The sequence below is a fragment of the Anoplophora glabripennis genome, unplaced genomic scaffold, assembly GCF_000390285.2.
Source record: "Anoplophora glabripennis isolate ALB-LARVAE unplaced genomic scaffold, Agla_2.0 scaffold426, whole genome shotgun sequence".
Lineage (NCBI taxonomy): Eukaryota > Metazoa > Arthropoda > Insecta > Coleoptera > Cerambycidae > Anoplophora > Anoplophora glabripennis.
Genome location: NW_019416504.1, coordinates 314,973 through 336,291, shown reverse-complemented (window position 1 = coordinate 336,291; position 21,319 = coordinate 314,973). Strand labels below are relative to the sequence as shown.

Sequence of the window (21,319 nt, the reverse complement as noted above, 5' to 3'; positions counted from 1 at the left end):
TATGACAAAACCCTCAACTTGTCATAGGTTTTATAAAATTTTAACAATAAATGCGATAGTTATAAACAAATGAAAAAATGGGCACTTTTCTTGTTTTTTTGCAATAACTTTTTTGTTTATTAACCGATTTTAATTTAACCAGTCTCATTTTGTAGATAATTTTACTCCCTATAAGCTGTCTGTGAGTCACTTTTCGCTAAAATTGATGGTTTTCCCTGCAAAGTGAAAAAACTGTTTTCCTCACTTATTTGTTTAAATAGAAAAGTTAGCTAATAAAAGTTTTTGACTCACGAGACGAGAGATGTCTTGTATTATGTTCCTTTAGACAATTTTACAATAATATAGCGGATAGGACTTTTTTCGAGTTTCTCTTTTATTTTCGCTAATTTTCTTGGTGTAAAAGTAATTTATTGAAAATAATCATTTCTGTTTAGGCAAAATACCTAGGTACCATTTTCGTATCAGAAGATATTAAAAAATTGTATTAGTCTAATAATTTACAACAAATTCAATTTCTCATACCACAAAACTCCTAATTTTCCACATTTTTCTAATTCTTCCTGAAATTTTAGACCTCTGGTAGAGACCCATCGGAAAGAACCCCTCGGCTTGTCCGCCGCACGACTATGGGAAAGACCAAGGATAACACCCTGTGCAAGGAGCGAGGAATGAAGACAAAAAGCCGTCGAGACGCCGGATGACGCGAGCGCACGTGTCCTCCTAAATTTGTTATGGAGCAGCCTAGCTAAGTGTAGACCGACAATTTCCCGAATAAGTGAAACGAGGATGAATAGGATGAAATGTATCTTTCCTTAATTAATACGACCACTGTAAGTGATCACAAGGACCTTTTTGTTTGTTTGATTGGGACTCATTCAATTCCAGTTGTGTATTAATGAAAAGGACGAATTCATAAGAAAATTACTGATTCCATCGGGATAAATTTGTGATCTTTATTCGCGGATGACCTGGAACTATAAATAAACCTCCTCACGATTTCGGTAAATATATTTATCATAGAGATTTATATAGTAGACCAAGAAATAAAGGTGAAATATCATGAGGAACTTGTAAAAATGACTGGGCGTGATTTTATTGTTGGAAAGTCTTGGGAATGATAATACAAGAGGCGTCTCATCAAATGGGTCATGAAAAAAGTATAGCGTCATTGTTTTTTTATCAACAAATAGGTAAAAAATTCGTCATTTTTCGTTCTACGCGTTATTGTAAAAAAACTATTAATCTTAACAAAAAAGTTCAACAGACGATTTGATCTAGAGAAACTCATCTTTAAAATGAGACTTTATAAACAAGAAAGTTATTGCAAAATTAAACGGAACGGAAAAAGTGCTTTTTCTTTATTTGTTAATAACTTTTTAAATAATTAATAAAATCTTACCAAACTTTCCCAAAATGTAAGATTTTATATCCTTAAGAGACGTGCAAAAGATGGGCTCGATCGGTCAAATAGTTTTTGCAAAATTCCATTTATTTATCCCATTTTTGCAAAAATGGCCCATTTTCAAATTACTATTCCGGGGGCAGGGTTATGACTAAAACATTCTTTTTGGGCTCATTTTCTTCGTAGGGACATCAAGTATCCTCTAGTTTAAAAAAAATATATTTTTTTCAAATTTAGTTGTAAGTATTTAATTGTTACTAAAGAGTAGGCGCTTTTTTCCCTAATAAACAAATAAAATAACTCCGCGGTTTTTACTATTCGAAAGTTCGTAAAAAACCTACAAATTGAAAATAAAAGCAAGTTTCTACGACCAATAGGTCCGGAGTTAGCAATTTTTTTTTAATCACAGAGCAATTTGTTACAAATATTAAGACCTGAAATTTTAACATTTTGTAAATGAAGATTTAAACTTTATGCCCTGTTAATTTTAATTGAATTTGGCCATAATTGATCAATCCAGAGCCCGTCAAAGTAAGGGTACGCGGCAGTAGCCCTTCAGGGAGTGGTGATGGGGGGATCTTCCTCTCAACCAGGAAAAACTGATAATGTCAAATTTGTAATATCTCTGCTTCTATTGTTACGTAGAACCTTCTTTTATTTTAATTTGGGGTAGCTCGTCGACAAAATTACTTCTGGATTATTTCTACCCTTGTAAAACCACCCCCTACCCCCTAAAATTGAATTTTTTGAAAAAAATTTTTTTGCATTTTTTTTTATTTGAAATGTTTTAGACAATAGTTCTCAATAAATGTTGTCAATTATTTTAACCCTTCAAAATTAATTTATCCCCCTCAACCCCCAAAAAAATCAATATTTTAATTTTTTTATATTTTCATACATTTTATATAATTTTGGATTTTGTATATTGATTAAAGGATTAATTATTTTGTAAAATTATTATTAATATATTTATTTATAATTAGTATAAAAATATATAAAATATTTCCATAGATACTGACAGTAGAATTTTTTTGTTACAATTCATTATAAATTTCATCTTTAATTTTGCAATTTTACAAACACACACTTATTCTACTTGCCAAGGACTACATATTCTGAAAGTTTCGAAAAAAAAATCTTTTTTCGATTTAGATATAGAAGTTTTAAAAAAATGCGATTTTTAACCGTTTTTTTGCAATAACTAATATATTTGTTTACATTTTATATAAAATTTTTGTAATAAAAAGTTCTTCAACTTTTGTTTAAAACATTTTTCTAAAATGTTTAGTTTTCTTTTAATATGAAAAAACTGCTTTTTGCGAACTTTGGACGCCATTTTGAAAATGATGCCTAACATTCGGCAGGAGTAAAGTAGTTCTACGGAATTTTTACGTGTCTTTGTTTACTAAGCTAAATTTTAACAAAAAAAAAACGAGGTATTCGACAATTTGACTGGCCTATTATAGTTTGATACATTGGTGCATAAATAAGACGTCGAAGTAGCGGGGGCTTCGGGATTTGCATTGTGGGCCATCATGACTCGTTTCGTTCGCAAGTTCTTGGCCATCAATTTAAAATGTATTAGAAGGTCTCATTCAAAACTATACCTATATTTATTAGACGTTTCTTTATTTACGATGTAATGGAAAAGTAATTTAATGTGTTTACGAGAGGATTTCGTTAGGCTGTGTCAAAGGTGTATTGAAAGTGGAATATATAGAAGAAATCGACTCTTACACATAATTTTATTAGTTAATAGGGACTTAATTTTTATCTGCAGTGCAATTTGGTGGAAATTAAGTACATAGTTAATTGACATCTTAAAAAAAGTTCATAATTCCAAGAATGACGGAAATATACAACAGGATATATCTATTCTGTTTTTGTTCGTTTTAAGTCAAAAATAGACATTTTCAATTTCTTACGTTTCTTACATAGAAAAATACATTTAAAAAAATTATAATTTTCAATCACTACTATTATACATTCCATTTTTTAAATAGATTTCTTTAGAATAAGCAAAAAATTTGTATTTATGGTTAAACTGAAATTAATTTTGTCACTGAAAACCACGCGGTCCACCTCGGAGAAGAAATCTGCACCCCCTCCCTCCCTGCCGAATAGTCGCGGTATGCGACCTGTTGCCTTTATCTAAATTATGCGTCTTCATTTTTCTGCTCATGTGCAAATGAGGACATTTTATTAGTAAGGAATATATCTCGGTATAAAAGCCAACGGCGCGGTTACAGGGGGGCGACTTAAAGGGTGGCTTAAGACACACACGGTGGTGGTGTTACCAGGTGAAATCTAGTGTCTATCATTCGGCGTCGCATCTTGACGTTCGCGGAGAATGGTGAGTTATTTGTAGCATGTACCCAAAATGCTTTACGGGGTTTGTAACCTTTTTCCAAAAATTTTCAAGTAGAACATTAATATCGTCCTCAAGAATTCAAAAAAAGTTAAAAATCATACATTGGTTTTGTCCATTCTTCTAAATTAGTGTCCTTTAATTACACAAAATAAAAAAGTGGTATGTACCTTTGATTCGACCCAATAGGCTTTATGTATTTTGACTTGCCGAATCCAAATCTGAACTCTTTTAAGCTGCATCCCTCCCAGGTTTTGCTAAAATCGCAAAATAATAGCGAAAAATCACCAAAATTAGAGAAAAATCGACAAAAATCACGTTAATGAACGCAATTTTGTCTAACCTTGATTAGGTGTGTTTTTTATATAGTTTGATGCGCTCAATTCGAGTCTGAAGTTTATTATCTGCACCCCTCCACATATTTTGCAAAAAAAATGCAAAAAAATATCTGATAATGGCAAATTTAAAAAGCGGTTATAAAACTGCTCTATAAAAACTGGATCAAGTGTTCTTTTCATAAATTTTGTCGAGTCGAATTCGAATCTAAACTCTTGGAGCCTCATTATTCAAAAATTTTGTAAAATATCGCAAAAAATGGAAATTGTGACACCCAAAAAATCTTTAATAAATCTTTGTGTTTATACGATGATTTGAACTGAAATTTAAATATCTGTTTGTATTTGTTGGCTCCCTGTATACACTTATTTCATGTAGGTTATTACTCTTTGCTAAAAAGGGTAATGCATTATTTTCTTTAGTAAATTGAATTTTAAATTATTTTTCCTTTTCGGTATGACAGAAATATTTGAATAAATGACTGGAAAAATAATTACAGACAATATCTTAAGATATTCACCATTTTAATTGGCGCACCCCATATATTGTTTCTAATTTCGGGAAAAACTTATTCTCTCTTGCACCCTGTAGAGGCAGAAAACTAAAATTTCAATAATGGATTCGATTATGTCGGTGAATTAAAAAAATATATCGTCAGCATCAGGTTAGTAGAGAAATTCTAGCTATTTTTAACGGTGTGTTAATTTTGATGCGAAGGATATTTTCAAAAGACCTGAAGAAAGTTATTATATTGATTAATTAAAAAAAATCGATTAGGTGCTGTTTCTTCTTGATATAACATAAGTTTGTTATTTCAACCCCAAATGAAAAACTTATTACATATATCGCAGTTTATTTAATCAAAAATATTTTTTAAATTTCATTTCAAAATAAAAAAAAAGAGATGTTTCCGCCCGGGATCGAACCGGGGACCTTGTGCGTGTGAAGCACACGTGATAACCACTACACTACGAAAACCATGTTAAATTTTTTCTACAACCACTTAATAAACAAATGACGGTAGGTATACAACCAGTTAAACAGTTATGTTATTGATAATAACTCGATGTCACTAACTTCTAACAAATTATGTTTCCTATTTGATACAAGCAATAAGCAACGACTATTTAAAATTTAAAATAAACTAGTAATTACAATTTATATTTTCCTTCACTTAATGGGAGGAACTTTCAAAAAAGTACCTATGCTGTCTGGAATCGCAGCTTTCTTTTTATGTCTCGAAGGTTAAAACCCAGACATGGTAGTAATAAATAGTCCTCTTTTTAAAAATGTTCACGGAAATTCTTTGGATCAATAAGAAATACTTCTGAAAATAATATACTATATAACTTTTGTTATGTTGGAAATTGTGGGCAGGATATCACCGAAATTATTCATTTAATTAACGAGTATTACAACAGTGACGTTAATTTCTAAAATCTCACACGAAAGGAATAAAATGTTTGTAAGAAACGCACCTGGATTCCGTTTTTCTACGCGTACAGGTTTTTTCCTCATTGTCAAACCAGTCGCTATTAATTAGTTGCACAATTTTGCTAATTGGCTTAGCTCTAATTAGTACAAGTTGATAAAAAAAGCGTCAATAAAAAAATTTTCCCACGGCAAAAATCTTACACATCATGTGATAGTCATTATGAGGGTTACGTAATGGGAAATCAGGTTAATTCTTTAATACAGCCAGCAAAATTACTGCAAATTCTTTGCTTATTACGCATTGTAGTCCCAAGTCATGGCTCTAGTACAATCCTTTAATGCAAAGAAATAATTGTAAGTTCGACAACCCATGTTGAACCGAAGAGAAGAGACCCAGAAACTTTACATTTTAAAGAGTTGCTGCACTTTTCAGCAGTATGCTTTATTTATTTATTTTTTATTAAATCTTGTTATCAGCTTTTATACGTATGAAACTGGAAGAGGTTTAGCTATTGCTGAGTAAAATCAAAACTTTCATATAGGTACCAAAATAATTAAAATATATATTTATTCAACAGAAGATTAGACCATATATTGTCATGTAAAAAATGTGTAAGAAAATACAAGTAGTTAAAAATATACCTTTTTTAAGGTTGCACACCGTACTATTTTGCACTATACATTCGATCAGCTAAGTAATTTAAATTAAGAGTAATATGAATGACGAAGTAAATAGAGCCAGACGCAAAAAAAATAAGAGCAGCTCATTCAGTACGTATGATTAAGGTAGGTAAGTCTTTCGCATTTTATAAGCTACAGGTGTTTATGTATTGAAATGTTTCTCAAAAAGGATATATAGATGACTATGAGATTTTATAATGTGGCTTTGTGGCTAGGATACGCTGTCATGAGTGAATGTAAGTAATTCTTCTGATGAAATATTAGATGTATGGGTGTAATTAGGTATATTTTGGCAGCAGCTATGGATTGGACTATATTCACTCGATTGACTGTTTCCGTGTCGTAATCGTAGATCCAAGTCTCGTCTTCATTAATGATGCGTTTTATGACGTCTTGGTAGTAAGAAATCATTGTTTCACAGATGTCAACGCGACGCTGTTTTTCCAAAAAGTTGAGCGTTTTTGGAACCAAACCGATAAACTCATTTTTGTATGTTTACAAAAACAGGAGTAGCTGTGCAGCAATTGAATATATTGACTTGAAATAATCGCATGCTTTCATAACACCCGGAAATGATCTTCGCTGATATTTAATTATTCTTGTCGGCTATTTTTTTTGTTCTAATAAGTCATAAGCATAATGAAGTTATGATTCTGTATTCAATTGAAGGGAAACATACTGTTATATGAATAAAATAAAAAGTAAGCATGAAAAAACGATACAGTTGAAAATTGATATTTTTTTAACGCTTTCGACTGTCTTTCCAATCCAAATCTGTTATTTTCCCATTTCGTTAAAACTTCGTATTACTTTGTGTATTATACAAATGTTTCTTCTTGCTATTTGAGTATCAACTTGTTGCGTATACACTGTGGAGAAAGAGTGATCTTAACTTTTACTGATAAGTAGAAACTTATTTGATTTTGAATCATTTATTAATATCACTCTACGACTTTCTTAGAGGGATGCAGACGTCCATGTGGGACACCGTCATTTTTCGGCGGCCACCGTGTAATTATCGTGAGAAAAAACAGTTTAAAACGCTTCCACAGAGAGCCAGGCTGTCTGGTAGTTAACAACCGACTGTAGAATGCATTGTGTGATTTCTTATTTCTTCCATACTTGTTAGCGATTTCCATTTCGTTCTTGCCCCACGTCCTACGTCTTTATTATGCTAAGCAGCGAGTGTGTATATGTAGCGATTATTAAAGGTTACGGCGAGCCGCCAGTGGCGTAACGAGAGGGATGAACAGAACCTTCAAATACACCCTAGATATTCATTTCTATAACCCCTTTGTTTGTTTTTCAGATTTCCTAATACGAAATTCTTAATTTTTTTATATATTTGTGTTAAAAATAAGAATTATTAGTATATCTATATAAATTAATAAACCACTAGCTTAAACAAATGTTAAAGACTAACGATTTGAAATTCTATTAAGTATAGTCAAATATCTGAAAAAATACGCCTTTTTGAATATTCTTCTCAAATGACCGTAAAAAATGATTTTTAATCGATTTGGCATATAAGATAAAACACGGGGTGGGATATTTCTTCTGGATATTATAATTTTCAAACAGAATGAGTCAATATGATGTCGTTAAACTCCACTGTCAGATTCATCTATTGCTCCCCAGGAGTTAACGATGTTTATTTTCATAAACAAGTTAATCTCGTAAGCATTAAAAATGTAAGATTAACTAGGATTTCATTTGATGAAACACAGCTTATAACACATTCAAGATTAAGTACCTATTTACTCAAAATAGATCAATCTTTTTTTACAGTAAATGTTATGTAAATCAATGAGGTTGATTGCACGAACTTTTAATAAAAAATTAAAATGTGAAACATTAATAGATAACTAATAAAAAATAATTATAAGATCTAACTGCTACATCTAGTGGCCACTGTTACTATTAATGCAGATCCTATAATAATCACCAGTGTTATGGTCTGTAAAAAAGGCGGTCAGAAATTATGGGCGTGACTTAACATACCTCGTCAAAAGACAAAAGATTCCTAAATCCTAACCTAGATTTAGAATTCATGTTAGTTTACATGCGACTTATTCAGTAATTTTACATTGTTCAAGTGTTTAAGTAAATGTTTCGTAGTCGTTTGGTTATTTTGCAATAATTAGTTAGTCATTAATAATAGTTTTTAATAAGTTAATGGTGTAGTGTTTAATATAAATTATTAATTTACCACGTGAAAATGCCAGGCGTGAGGTGTAGTGTTGCGATTTGCAATAATTTTTGTAGTGCTAGACAAGACAATTTAAAAATTTCATTTTATGTGTTTCCTAAGGATAAAAAACTTAGAAAAATGTGGGTGGCACGGTGCAACATAATATGCGATTTGTTCATTCCTTCAACCGGACATACTTCGTATGCACATATTGAGGATGCAGACTTTGAAAGCGGTATGTATATTAAAACGATACAGCAATAATTTAATTAAATTATTACTATTATTATTATTTAACTATAGCAATAATTGTGAGAAATCAGTAGATTACCATGTTTTGCTTTACAAATTTGTAGGTACCTATTCTATATACTAAATACTTATACTAAGTGTAATACTTTACATAGATTTTTTATATTAAATTGCAATTAAATGGTTCGTCTCGTACAAATCTCCTAAATTATTTGGTTCCGTATGGTTCCGGTGTAATTGGTATAACTTTTACATGTAAAACTGAATAAACATGTTCTATTTCTATAAAATTCTGAATATTTCTTTAAAGCAATGACGAGTAACTGCACTAACCGGTCACAATTATATTTTTTGATAGTTTACTTAATTTATAGGTTATTTTCATATTTTCAAATAATTGCACATAAAATTCTATGTAACATTCTATATATAATAGCCGTTGTTGTACGTACAAAAATAAATTATGTAGGAGTCTATTATAAAGATATAAAGTATTTATACAATTTTTATTTCGGAGGCAAGACAATATTAAAATAGCTCTAAATTGTTTATATGTTTACTTCCCCCTATTATTTTGTTAAAATTATATATGAATGTCCTCTTTGCTGAAGGATATTAACAGATTTAGGCCATATGTCTAATAAAATTTAAAGAAAATTAACACAAATAGGTTAATTATGTAACCGAATGTCAAAAAAGGGGACTGATCGTGTATGCAAGACAATTTTACCCTTTTGTTTCCAAATTTCAATGTAGAAGTTGAGTTTCTATTAGGTATATAGGTAACATTTTAGACTCAAATCATTACCTGTTGAACTGATCATATTTGTTATTTTATGTTATGAGGAGCGTGGTACAAGAATAGTGACAGTTTTAAATTTGCCACTTGTTTTCTTATGGGATATGCAATAAGTCAGAAAGAGATGACTGTTGAACCAAGATAAACTGAGGAATTTTGTGACGTATTTATTTTTTATTGACTGATTGATATACGGCGACTGTTTCTTTACGAACCGTGAACCATAAAACTGGTATTCTTTTTACAAGCTTTTATTTAACTTCACGTGCATGTTTGTATTGTTAGTTCAAATCTCGCATTCCAAATTTGAACCACTTCCTCTAATTTGTTTTCTCTACGAATATGTCAATTCTCGCAAAAGTGGACGCCGCGCCGCTGTCTAAGCCAGTTGTAATCATGCTACATAACCAACCAATGAAACTACAATATATTCATATCAAATTACTCGATCATGTCGATAAAAACAAGTTATATTGAATTACAGACCAAGTGTGCATATTTTTTATTAATTAATTCTGCGTTGTTGAGATTTTTTCACAGCGACCGACCAAGTTTCTCTACGTTTAGACATTCTGTATCTCCTTCTAACTGATTTCACATATTCCTCATGATTTTGCCTTTCCTTCGCGAAAAAATGAAACGGGATGTACCTATAAACGGAGTTTGTTTCTCCTAGACCTTTTCTGCTTTGATCAGTTCCTCTGTAGGTGGTAGAATTTGCCTTTGGCGCGCCAAGATGTTCACCGGGATACTCCGTAGAAGCAATTATTTCAGCAATTTGAACGCTTTTTTATCCGCGCAAAAAAAATCGAGCCCTGGCACACCTTGAATTCCTAGTGCGAAGAACTAGTGACTTCACCTGCGAATTTATTAATGAGATGACGCACGCTGCCGGTACCAGATCAAAGGTGGTTTTTCTCTGTACTGCCAATCAACTGGCTGATGTAACAATATATTGCCAGAGGCTCTGGATTAAATGCCGTAACGGGAGATTAGCTATTGGTAACAGTTCCCGATCACTTTTGTTTGATTGTGGATGATGGCATGGCTATTTTCGGAACTGCTTTGCATGCACCTCAAACACTTTCCCATGATCTCCAATTTTCGGCACACCTCATTAAGTCTATGCTTGCTGCCGGCAAGCCCACGTTTCTTATAGATGTCGCGCAAAAAGTTCGAAATTATCGCGTCCATAATTAATAATTAATTTTTTTTCTCAGAAATGATGTAACGCGGAAAAATTACGATACGGTTCAGATTGTATGTACAGGGTGGGCAAATAAGCGAGGTAAGCGGCTGTATCTCAGAAACTAGTGATCGTAGAGAGCTACGGTAAAAAATATTATAGGTAAAGTGGGCAAGGGAAAATGCTGGAAATTATTTTCAAGTTTCCAAGATGGCCGCCAGTGGGCGTTTCCACCATATTGAATTACATAAAGTTACGTTTCTCACGATTTTCCCCAATGAATGTAACAAAAAAGTATTTGCGTTTTAATGTTAACTTAAAGTCGAACATTTTTTGTAAAAACAATTTTTCTCTATCTTTCGAAATAAAGTGGTGGGGGGTATTTGAATGTTGTTTGAAATAAATGCCTGTAACTTCGAAACGGCTTAATGGATTTGGATAAATTTGGTATCATTGAAAAGAGCATTTCTTGGGCTTTTAGGTTTCTCGTAATCATGACAGTTGCGACCTACACGGCCGCCGATAGAGGGCGTTATTCGATATTATAACCAAAATATTGGATTTTCTCAAAAAATTTAAATGCGATGATATGACTTTTTTTAGACTAGAAAATAGACAAATGACCAACCAATAAGCCTGCGCAAACCGCATCTTAATATCTTTTTCCTAACTCAAATTATTAAAAAAAATACTAAACCAGGAAAATTCATATATCCCCATTTAAAAATGCATCGGTTGCTTTCGATAAGAAGGCAAGTAGTAGGCCATGGACACGACAATCGCCTAACAAAAATATTGCCAAGTAACGTCAAACTTTTGTCACACGCAGCCTAATATTGTTGATTGCGTATAATTTGAGTACTTTTTAATCAAAATGCCTCTCACAAATAATGAAGCCGTTGACATGATTGCGATTTATTTCGAGTGTTTTCAAAATGCAGCTATAGCTGCAAGACAGTACGCGGCACGGTATCCAGATCGCCGTCATTACGGGAGAAGAATGTTTCCGCGCTTGGTACAGCGATTACGCGATACTGGAAGTTTTCGTCGTCCTAAACGTCGCAGGCGTCGCAATGGAAGGACCGAAGAAAACATTATCAATGTCTTGGCTTACATAGAATTTGATAGACATGTAGGAACTAGAACATTGTCTCTAGACTTGGGAATAGCACGAACAACTGTTAGAAATATTTTGAAAGATTATAGGTAAATAATTTTATCTTATTCCAAGTATCTTAGCACATACTCTCAAATACACAATTCAGTGTTATTCTGATTATATTATTTTTACGCATATGTTGTTTTTTACTTTTAGATTACATCCTTACCACATAGTTTTGCACCAGGCGCTAAATGAACAAGATTTCGATAATAGATTAAATTATTGTCAATGGATGCTAGGCATGCTTGAGGAAAACAGAAATTTCTTAACGGAAATTCTCTGGACCGACGAGGCTACCTTTAGTAGTGATGGTAGAGTAAACCGTCATAATATGCATTATTGGTCCGCTGAAAATCCGCATTGGTTAAGAGAAGTGCAGCACCAGGGACGCTGGAGCCTAAATGTGTGGTGCGGTATCATTGGGGACAGAATTATTGGACCTTATTTTTTTGATCAAGCTTTAACTGGTAACCGCTTCTTAGAGTTTTTGATCAACGACTTGCCAATTTTGTTGGAAGATGTGCCACTCGAAACTAGGAGAACTATGTTTCTGCAATTAGATGGTTGTCCGGCACATTATTCAATTAATGTCCGAAACCATATTAACGGGACCTTTCGAGAACGCTGGATAGGAAGGGGAAGCCTATTTCCTTGGCCGGCAAGATCTCCGGACTTGACATGTCTTGATTTTTACTTGTGGGGACGCTTAAAAGACATTGTTTTTCAAACTCCACCAACAACACGAATGGATATGGAAAACAGAATTCGAAACTCAATTCGTCAACTATCAGCGGTAGAAATCGAGGCTGCGGTTCTGTCGACTCAAGAAAGACTGGAACAATGTGTGGAATATGACGGAAGGCAATTTGAACACAGAAGGCATTAATCTTTTTTCAAAATCGGTCCTTTTCAGGACCACAACTTTATTTAAAAGGAAAATCGCTTATAAATACGAAAACGTGCGACTTAAAATCACAGCACTAAATAAACTGACATTTCTTGTGAATATTTTAGAGAGGAGTTTGTCTTTTATTTCCATGGCCTACTACTTGCCTTCTTATCGAAAGCAACCGATGCATTTTTAAATGGGGATATATGAATTTTCCTGGTTTAGTATTTTTTTTTAATAATTTGAGTTAGGAAAAAGATATTAAGATGCGGTTTGCGCAGGCTTATTGGTTGGTCATTTGTCTATTTTCTAGTCTAAAAAAAGTCATATCATCGCATTTAAATTTTTTGAGAAAATCCAATATTTTGGTTATAATATCGAATAACGCCCTCTATCGGCGGCCGTGTAGGTCGCAACTGTCATGATTACGAGAAACCTAAAAGCCCAAGAAATGCTCTTTTCAATGATACCAAATTTATCCAAATCCATTAAGCCGTTTCGAAGTTACAGGCATTTATTTAAAACAACATTCAAATACCCCCCACCACTTTATTTCGAAAGATAGAGAAAAATTGTTTTTACAAAAAATGTTCGACTTTAAGTTAACATTAAAACGCAAATACTTTTTTGTTACATTCATTGGGGAAAATCGTGAGAAACGTAACTTTATGTAATTCAATATGGTGGAAACGCCCACTGGCGGCCATCTTGGAAACTTGAAAATAATTTCCAGCATTTTCCCTTGCCCACTTTACCTATAAAATTTTTTACCGTAGCTCTCTACGATCATTAGTTTCTGAGATACAGCCGCTTACCTCGCTTATTTGCCCACCCTGTACATAATTCAACAATTAAAGACAATTTGGTGCTAGGAAATCTTATCAGATTCGTTCATCAGTGTCGTATAGGGTGCGGCTAGATGTAGACACAAACTTTTTTCAGAAAAAAAAAGACGAGTTTTAGATAATTAATTTATTATTTATTTAAAAACGACGCCTGTACTTAGACAACAGAATTGATTTAAAAAATCCATCGATTCCAGTTTGTTTACACTGATAGAAGAAAATCGTGCTTTGACTGTCAAGATATTCGGTGGAACACGTGGGCTACTTACATACGTGCTAAATTTACGATTTCTCGAAATGATAACGAGTGCAACGATTATCTGCCTAACTAAAATGCACAGCTGGAGCATGCGGAACGGTATACAGGGTGGTACAGGTTGATATATCCATAAGGCGTATGGATGAGTACATATTTACAACAAATACTTAACTCCTGCAAAATCGTTTTTATTCGCTGAAATATCACCGCAAATATCAACCTGAAAAATAAAAAATGTGTATATGAACTCCATTTTATTGCCGTTTAAAAATACCGTCAGTTGCACCTACAACGATATTAGCGATCTTTCAAATTAGAGACCTATATCACACATTGCTAAGGTAGATAATTGTTCCATGAAGAATGTAAAATACGGTCTACAAAAATGGATTTCAATTGTTTGAATAATGTATTTTCCACTATAAAAAAGTAAGTCTGATCATAAATTACATATCTCGAAAACTGTCATGAAAAGTCGACATTTTCGTCAAATTTTCCGTTGACAAAGTGAGTTTTTGTCACTTAGCTGCAAAATATCTTTTTTGTTCTAGAACAGTGTAAACAAAGATATGTTCTTTGTTTCGCATCTGTATGTATTATTCTGCGTCTTTGTATGTCAACAAGAACGTTTTTTTCGAGTTTTTTTTTAGACAGGGTGTTTCTAAAATAGGGTTCCAAACTTCTGCTGCGTTTATAACTCATTAAAATAAGCCAAAAAGTAAAAACATGTAAAACGCACCCTTAGGAAGTTATATGCCCTTAAAAGGGCTCAAACAAAACTGGTTTTTTCTACTTAAATTTTCCACTCACCACTTTTACTAATTAAACACTGCAAAACTCAATTGATAGTTTATCAATAACTTAAATTGTTAAGCGTTGTGGCAACGTCAGTCTTTTATTTGCCATGGTAAACAGATTTTTGTAATTTTTGACCTAATAACTTAAACAGCAGAGTGATTTTCAAACTTAATTTACTCGAAAACCATTGGAAATTACGATTTGGACAAAGATAATATTTTTTACGTAAAATTGTTAAGATTTTATAAATCTGTAGAGAAAATTGTAAAAAAATTGAAATAAACAAAATTACGGGCCGAAAACCCCCTTTACCAACCTAAATGGGACGCATATGATTTGCATGTCGAAAAACGGAGTAGCCCATGTTATTTAACGTAAAAAGTTATGTAAGACCCATAAATTTTTTTCTATTTATTTGCAACCGTTTTGTCAATAACAGAAAAAAAAACAGTTTTGTTTGAGCCCTTTTAAGGGCATATAACTTCCTAAGAGTGCGTTTTAGGGCACATGTTAATAGGAACTTTTTGGCTTATTTTAATGAGTTATAAACGCAGCAGAAGTTTGGAACCCTATTTTAGAAACACCCTGTATAAAATTTGTAGCAGTTTCATTGTAGTCTGTTGCATTGCTTCTTGTAAATATGTTATGCTTGCCATCTACTTATGCTACTACACCCTACTACACAGCAATTCTTTATAAAATACTATAAACATATTTACCATCATGTAAGATGACGGGTTCTTTACCCGCGCTGAATTATGTCGTACATATAAATATCGCAATTTTTCCATTTTGAGGACAACCACTGTACATAAATAACTTGTCGGAGGTGTGTCTCGAATATCCTTTACTTTAAAGGGAGTGTTGTTACGACAGAACGCAGATCTTTGGTTGTCTTTAAAGGAGTCCACAGACCAAAGCGAGTATTGACGTGTTTTCATCGTTGCCTGCATGTGACCAAAACGTGAATTAATTTTCTCCTAGAATCAGAACATTGAACATTTTTCTTGTTACCGAATATCTACGTATATCATTGTAGAACATGTTAAAGTTTACTGCCGATATTGTTCGCTTTAGTACGAGAAGAGCTTTAATCAACTTTCTCCATTGATAAATGCGTCTGGACAAATAAGAATTTTCCTTTTCCTTGTAAATAATTTTATCGTTTCCCTTGCTAGTTTTGTACTTGTAATAAGCAGGAGTTGCTAGACAATTTTTAAATGGGTTTTAAAATAAAACATAATAAATGTTCGGAATTTTCAAAAAGGAAAACATAATCATTGAGGATTGTTTTAAAAAACTGAATGCATGGCCGTCCATGTGTGAATAGGTGCAATCAGAATAAAACAAACACACCGAATTGCAACGTTTTGTGTCCGTATGTCGACAAAATTTACGAAGAGCTTCTGCATTAATAGGGGTTATATAAAACTGTTTGAATAGAATGGACGGATTGGCATACATCTGTGTAAGTGACATGTCGACAAACTTTTCAACTTATATAAATTTGGGTATAAATATCTCTAGAGAACGAAATGTAACAATAAAGTTTTCACATGTTTTTTCACCTAGACCTAAACTAGATTAGGCTTTATATGTCATAATAATTAAAAAATATGCTTGCTTATTTAATTTTCTTCCCGTACCATGTAAAAAATTACAGTTGATAGTTTCTGTGTAACATCTGTAACATTGCACAGTTGATCAATGTTACGCGTACAATTAAATCGACGGCTCTCAACAAGTTATCTAATATACAGGGTGTTCCAATTAAAACTTCTCACCTGGAAAACATCGGAATTGAAAAAACAAAAAAACCTGTGACACGTCGATTTTCTTTTTAAAAGGACACATGCGGCGTAAGTTTTGGTGTCTTGGAAGCTGGGCGAAAAATACCATTAAACTTTAAATGGCACTCTATGTTGAATGACACCTCATTTTATAGTCCAGTTACTCAGGGTTTTTACCTCCGAATTCTTTATGACTGAACCGATTGACGTGAAATTTTGACTGAATGTGGGGAATGCCTTAAGGAACGAAACTTATATAATGCCGATGTGTGCTTTTGCCCTGGCGGTGGTTGTCACCCCTTCTTGGGGGTGAACATTTTTTCGCCCAAAATAACCACATAAATCGATAGAGGAGTAAATCTTAAGTAACAAATGTTATATAAAGTTTTTTGGATAATCCAATACTTTCCGAGTAATTCGTCATTGAAAATGTTGATTTTTTACTGAAAAAGTGCTTGTTTTCGGACAGTTTTTTGCAAATAACTCTGAAACCATTGGATTTAACGAAAAAGTTGCAATGAGCAAAAAGAAAGGTAAATAAAAAACAAATCTAATGGCATTATTTTGTTTTTCTCTAATTGCATATAAACCGAGTTATGGATTTTTAAACATTATTATATGTTAGCTAAAAACTAAATTGGAACCACTTAACGTTAAATAACGCCAGAAGTACTTTGAAAAAATCTTTAAAATGAGCTGTTTTAAAAGTCTAGAATCAAAATTAACGGAAATATGATCGAAATAACATGATAGTCTCATTTTTTTAAGAAAAAATTAATAAACAAATCAGTGCCTTTGGCGACAGAATTAAAATTAAATGTAATCCTCGATGCAATCCATTTACAGAATATGTTCTGGGTCTTTGGCTCACTTACAAAGCATGATTTCGAAAAAAACTTAATTTTTGAAAATGTAAATTTTTCAAATTTTTGAAAAAAATTAGATTTTTATGCTGTAACTTAAAAATTAAAGGGTGTACGAAAAAATTACAAGTGTAAAAAAATTTAGCTTTATTTTTGCTGAAGATTTTGCATTCTTTTTATTCCTCTAATGTTAATATTAATCGAGATATCGCCAGTTTAAGTTATCATATGAATTAGAGAACCACCCTTTTCGAGCCCTTAAACCCTTCAAACTTAAAAATGAAGGGCTTAAAAAAGATCAACTCAACAGTTCACATAGCCCTTACAATTCCCTGCAAAATGAGCCTTTGTGCGATTAAAAATCTTAAAAAGTAAGAAAGTTATCGTCAAAAAAATAAACACGTGTATAGGTGATAATTTTAGGAAAATTTAGGTCAAACAAGAATTTTGAAGCATTTAGATCTTTTTTGTATATATACGTATTTAGTATGAGTGCATATTCGAATAAACCAAGTGCTATATTATAACAGAAGAAAATGATTTCGTTGGTTTGAATGGTTTTATGAGAATGATAACTAGTAATTATGACGTATGCAAAATAAATTTTTTACCTTTCATCAATGGATCACCAAGTGATTACAACACCTTGTATACTGCTTTGGTAAAAGCTAGTGAAATTGCTTTGAAAGAAGGTATGAAAACTTGCATTATAACATTTTATAAGAAAGGAATAAATGTTTATTTAATACGAATGCACATTTAAAATGTTTCTATTCATTCAATAATATTTTTTCCTTTCATTTTCGAAAGAAGGGGTATTTTTCAAGGGTTGAAAAATTGCAATCGATAAAAAAGATTTTTTAATCAAGAAATCAATTTTAATTTGATAAAAATGCATGATTAAAACGTTTGAAAAAAGGGAAGTTGAAAAAAAATTTTTTATATTATTTTCATCCAAAGGGGTGGATTTTAAAGGTTTTACCGGGGTGAAAATTTGGGATACATTAAATTTCATGTTAGATAGCACATGAAATTACTCATACCGCATAAATAAAAAAGATTTGATTACATAAAATGCTTAAATTTGTCTTTTTTCTTTTTTTTTCCAATAAGGGGTGGTTTTCACCCCTTAAGAACAAAAAGCACACCTAGCGCATATATAAGTTTTGAAGTGGGGGATAAGATGAGCCTAATTCTAAATTTTGAGAAAAATCGATGGAGTTATAAAAAATTCGGAGGTATTACTATATTTTCAGCTACAGTAACTGGGCTATTAAAGCTTTTTCAATTCTGCTCACGACGGCATACGACTTTTTAAAATTTGGTTTGGATATGACAATAAAATTATCAGTTAAAGAATAAGAAAAATATCGATTAATGGATAAATTTGGATTCCTTCGAACACGATCACTTCACAGAATGGAACAGAGATTTTATTATTGTATGGAAACGGAGGGAAACTAATTTGAACATTTAATAAAATGACATTTTTTCATTTGTTGATATTTGTCTTATTATTCAAGTCGTATGTCGTCGTGAGTAGAATCGAAAAAGCTTTAAAATGAAGTGTCACTCAACATAGGGTGCCCTTTAAAGTTTAAGCTACCCCCTACCCTCCAAGACACCAAAAAACTTACGCCATCCTTTAAAAAGAAAATCAACGGGTTTCAGGGTTTTTTTGTTTTCTTGTTAATTCCGATACTTTCCAGGTGGGAAGTTTTGATTGGAAACACCATGTACAATCATGCATATTAAACATACCCTAATTTTGGTCAAAAACAACTGTTACTTACATATATCCCACATAGTAAAGTGTGCCGCTGCTTAATCCATCATTAGGCTGTATTGTAAACCATGAAAATTAAGTAAACAGGGACCGCACGGGGAGAACTTTTTCTTTGCATTATAATAGAACCTCGAATTTCGTATAACCACGCGGCCACACTACTCTGCTCGTAGCCTTACTACGTTCATTAGCAAAATTATGGCAATTAGGGAAATTATACTATTTATTTTTCAGTTGTAAGTAGCCCACAAGAGTTTTATAAATAACTCGACGACTTTCCCAATTAAGTAGGTGGATTAGAAGTTTATTTATAGTACAACATTGAATTGCGATGAATGGGAATGGGTGATACGTCCGTCGCTGAGGTTTGTAGAGTAGTTTCCGTCTGACCATGCCTCGAAGGTTAACATCATTTTAACAAATTTAAAGGTCGATCTTTTCTAAAATATATAAAATTGTCAGGGGCTTTAAAAGTTACAAAAAAAGTTCCTATATTCGAAGATTTTTTTTAAGGAAATTAGACCCAAATTGTGGAATAAACTTAAAAATTGTGCTAATATTACTGTTGTTTAATTATATTATTTACTTTCAATACAACCAATTAGTATAATTATAAATAATAGATAAGGTAACCGCTTGGTACCTCAATTGTGGCTTCACGACTAATATTTGGTTACTTTATTAATATCTCAAATAAAATTATTTTGTTTTGTCCAAGGTTGGTACGGCAAGTCATTATTAATAGGAATTTTGTCTGAAGCTGTCAGTATTCTCATTACCCACATTTATTATATGAGTATAATGAGCAATATGTTCTCAAAATACCTCCCACAAAAATTTCTCATTAAATTACAATTCGAGGATACGCGAATCTATGAATTAATTGTAGATATTAGTCATTTTAAGGAGATTCGATACCGAAAAAAAATGGTAAGAAAGTTTTCAAAATCATTAAAATCTATTAATAAATATGCCAACTGCCTCGTGTAAAAATATCAGATCGATTGCCAATATAGTTTTTTTGAAAAATGATATTAAAAATTATGCTCTTATACACAGGCTCTTATGGGAGTTGGGAAAAAACTTTAATCAAACGTGAATATTGCTCTTAAAAATGGGTAGGATCGGGAAAATAAAATTGTAATTAAAGAATTAAATATTACTAAACATTTTAAAACAATAAAAATATGCACTTGCAATGTAGTTCTTGAGATAATGGAATGAATATATAACGTTTTGACAAATTTGAACAAACATCTGATCCAATGAAATGAAATATGGCAACACTGTACGCTAATTTGAATAACTCGATTATAGACTATAAAATTATTCCAGTCGAAAACATATGTAATAATAATTAATATTAAATACATTTTTCGTGATCTAATGCAATATAATAGCACTCTGAAACAAACATTGAAAGGATCTCTTTGCAAAATGAACAGTATAGGTGTTCTGTCATAATCTTCAATTTGACAAGGCGACGTCTCACTATCATACACTGAGCTTCCTGATAGTTATCATAAATAGATTCTCGGTTTGCACATTTTACTTTTTTCTCATCAATCCATATTATGTTTCATGTGCATTTTATATTGCTTTTCTTTTGTATCTTGGATGTTCATCATGTTTACGAAATATGCGCAAAGTACAGTTGACAGTATGATAGTAATGACAGTTGACCCAACTTTTACCACTACGGCATGGCAATGGCAATGTTGCCAGATTTCATCCATAATTTTACAAGCCCTTAATAAATAAATAGACACTTTTATTCAAATGAAAAGTTAATTGCCGTGCATTAAACACGAAAAATATATGCAAGCTAATATGTGTTGCATAAATTTCATTCGTATATTATATTTAGTTCGCTCAAATTAGTTTATGTATGGTTGGTACTACTACGAAACTGTCGTGTATAAGAATAGGCTTCCCTCCCGCACCGCCTGCCCCGCAAGAGATGTATCGAACCTCCTTAAGATAACCCTATTGCTTGTGACGATTTACATCTTTAAATACATCTCTGGAATGACACAAAGTTGTCCCGTCATCGGGGGGTCTATACATACCGTGGGTATAAAATCATTGCTGCCAATTTAAAGAAAAATATTCTTTATGACTGGAAAGTTAGTACATTGAGATACTTACTTGTAAATATTGAATAAAATCGAGTTTAAAATATTTAAAATTATGTATTTCCATTCCCTAATTATTATTTTTTACCTAATACGCATTCAATTTGTTTTTTAAGGAAAAATTATATGGGATTTCGGCGTAT

At 32.3% G+C, this 21,319-nt stretch overlaps 1 protein-coding gene and 1 non-coding gene across 2 annotated transcripts in view; one reads left to right on the top strand and one right to left on the bottom strand.

Moving 5' to 3' along the window:
• Positions 1 to 3,693: 3,693 nt before the first annotated feature.
• LOC108913333 (ion transport peptide-like) overlaps positions 3,694 to 21,319 on the top strand; it is a 90,738-nt gene continuing 73,112 nt past the window's right edge. The window contains exon 1 of the mRNA XM_018718870.1: positions 3,694 to 3,755. Within this exon, the coding sequence (XP_018574386.1) occupies positions 3,753 to 3,755 (3 nt within the window). The 5' untranslated portion in view covers positions 3,694 to 3,752. The remainder of the gene's footprint in view (positions 3,756 to 21,319) is intronic.
• On the bottom strand, positions 5,012 to 5,084 carry Trnav-cac. The gene has a single exon. It is a non-coding gene; the product is annotated as a tRNA-Val (tRNA).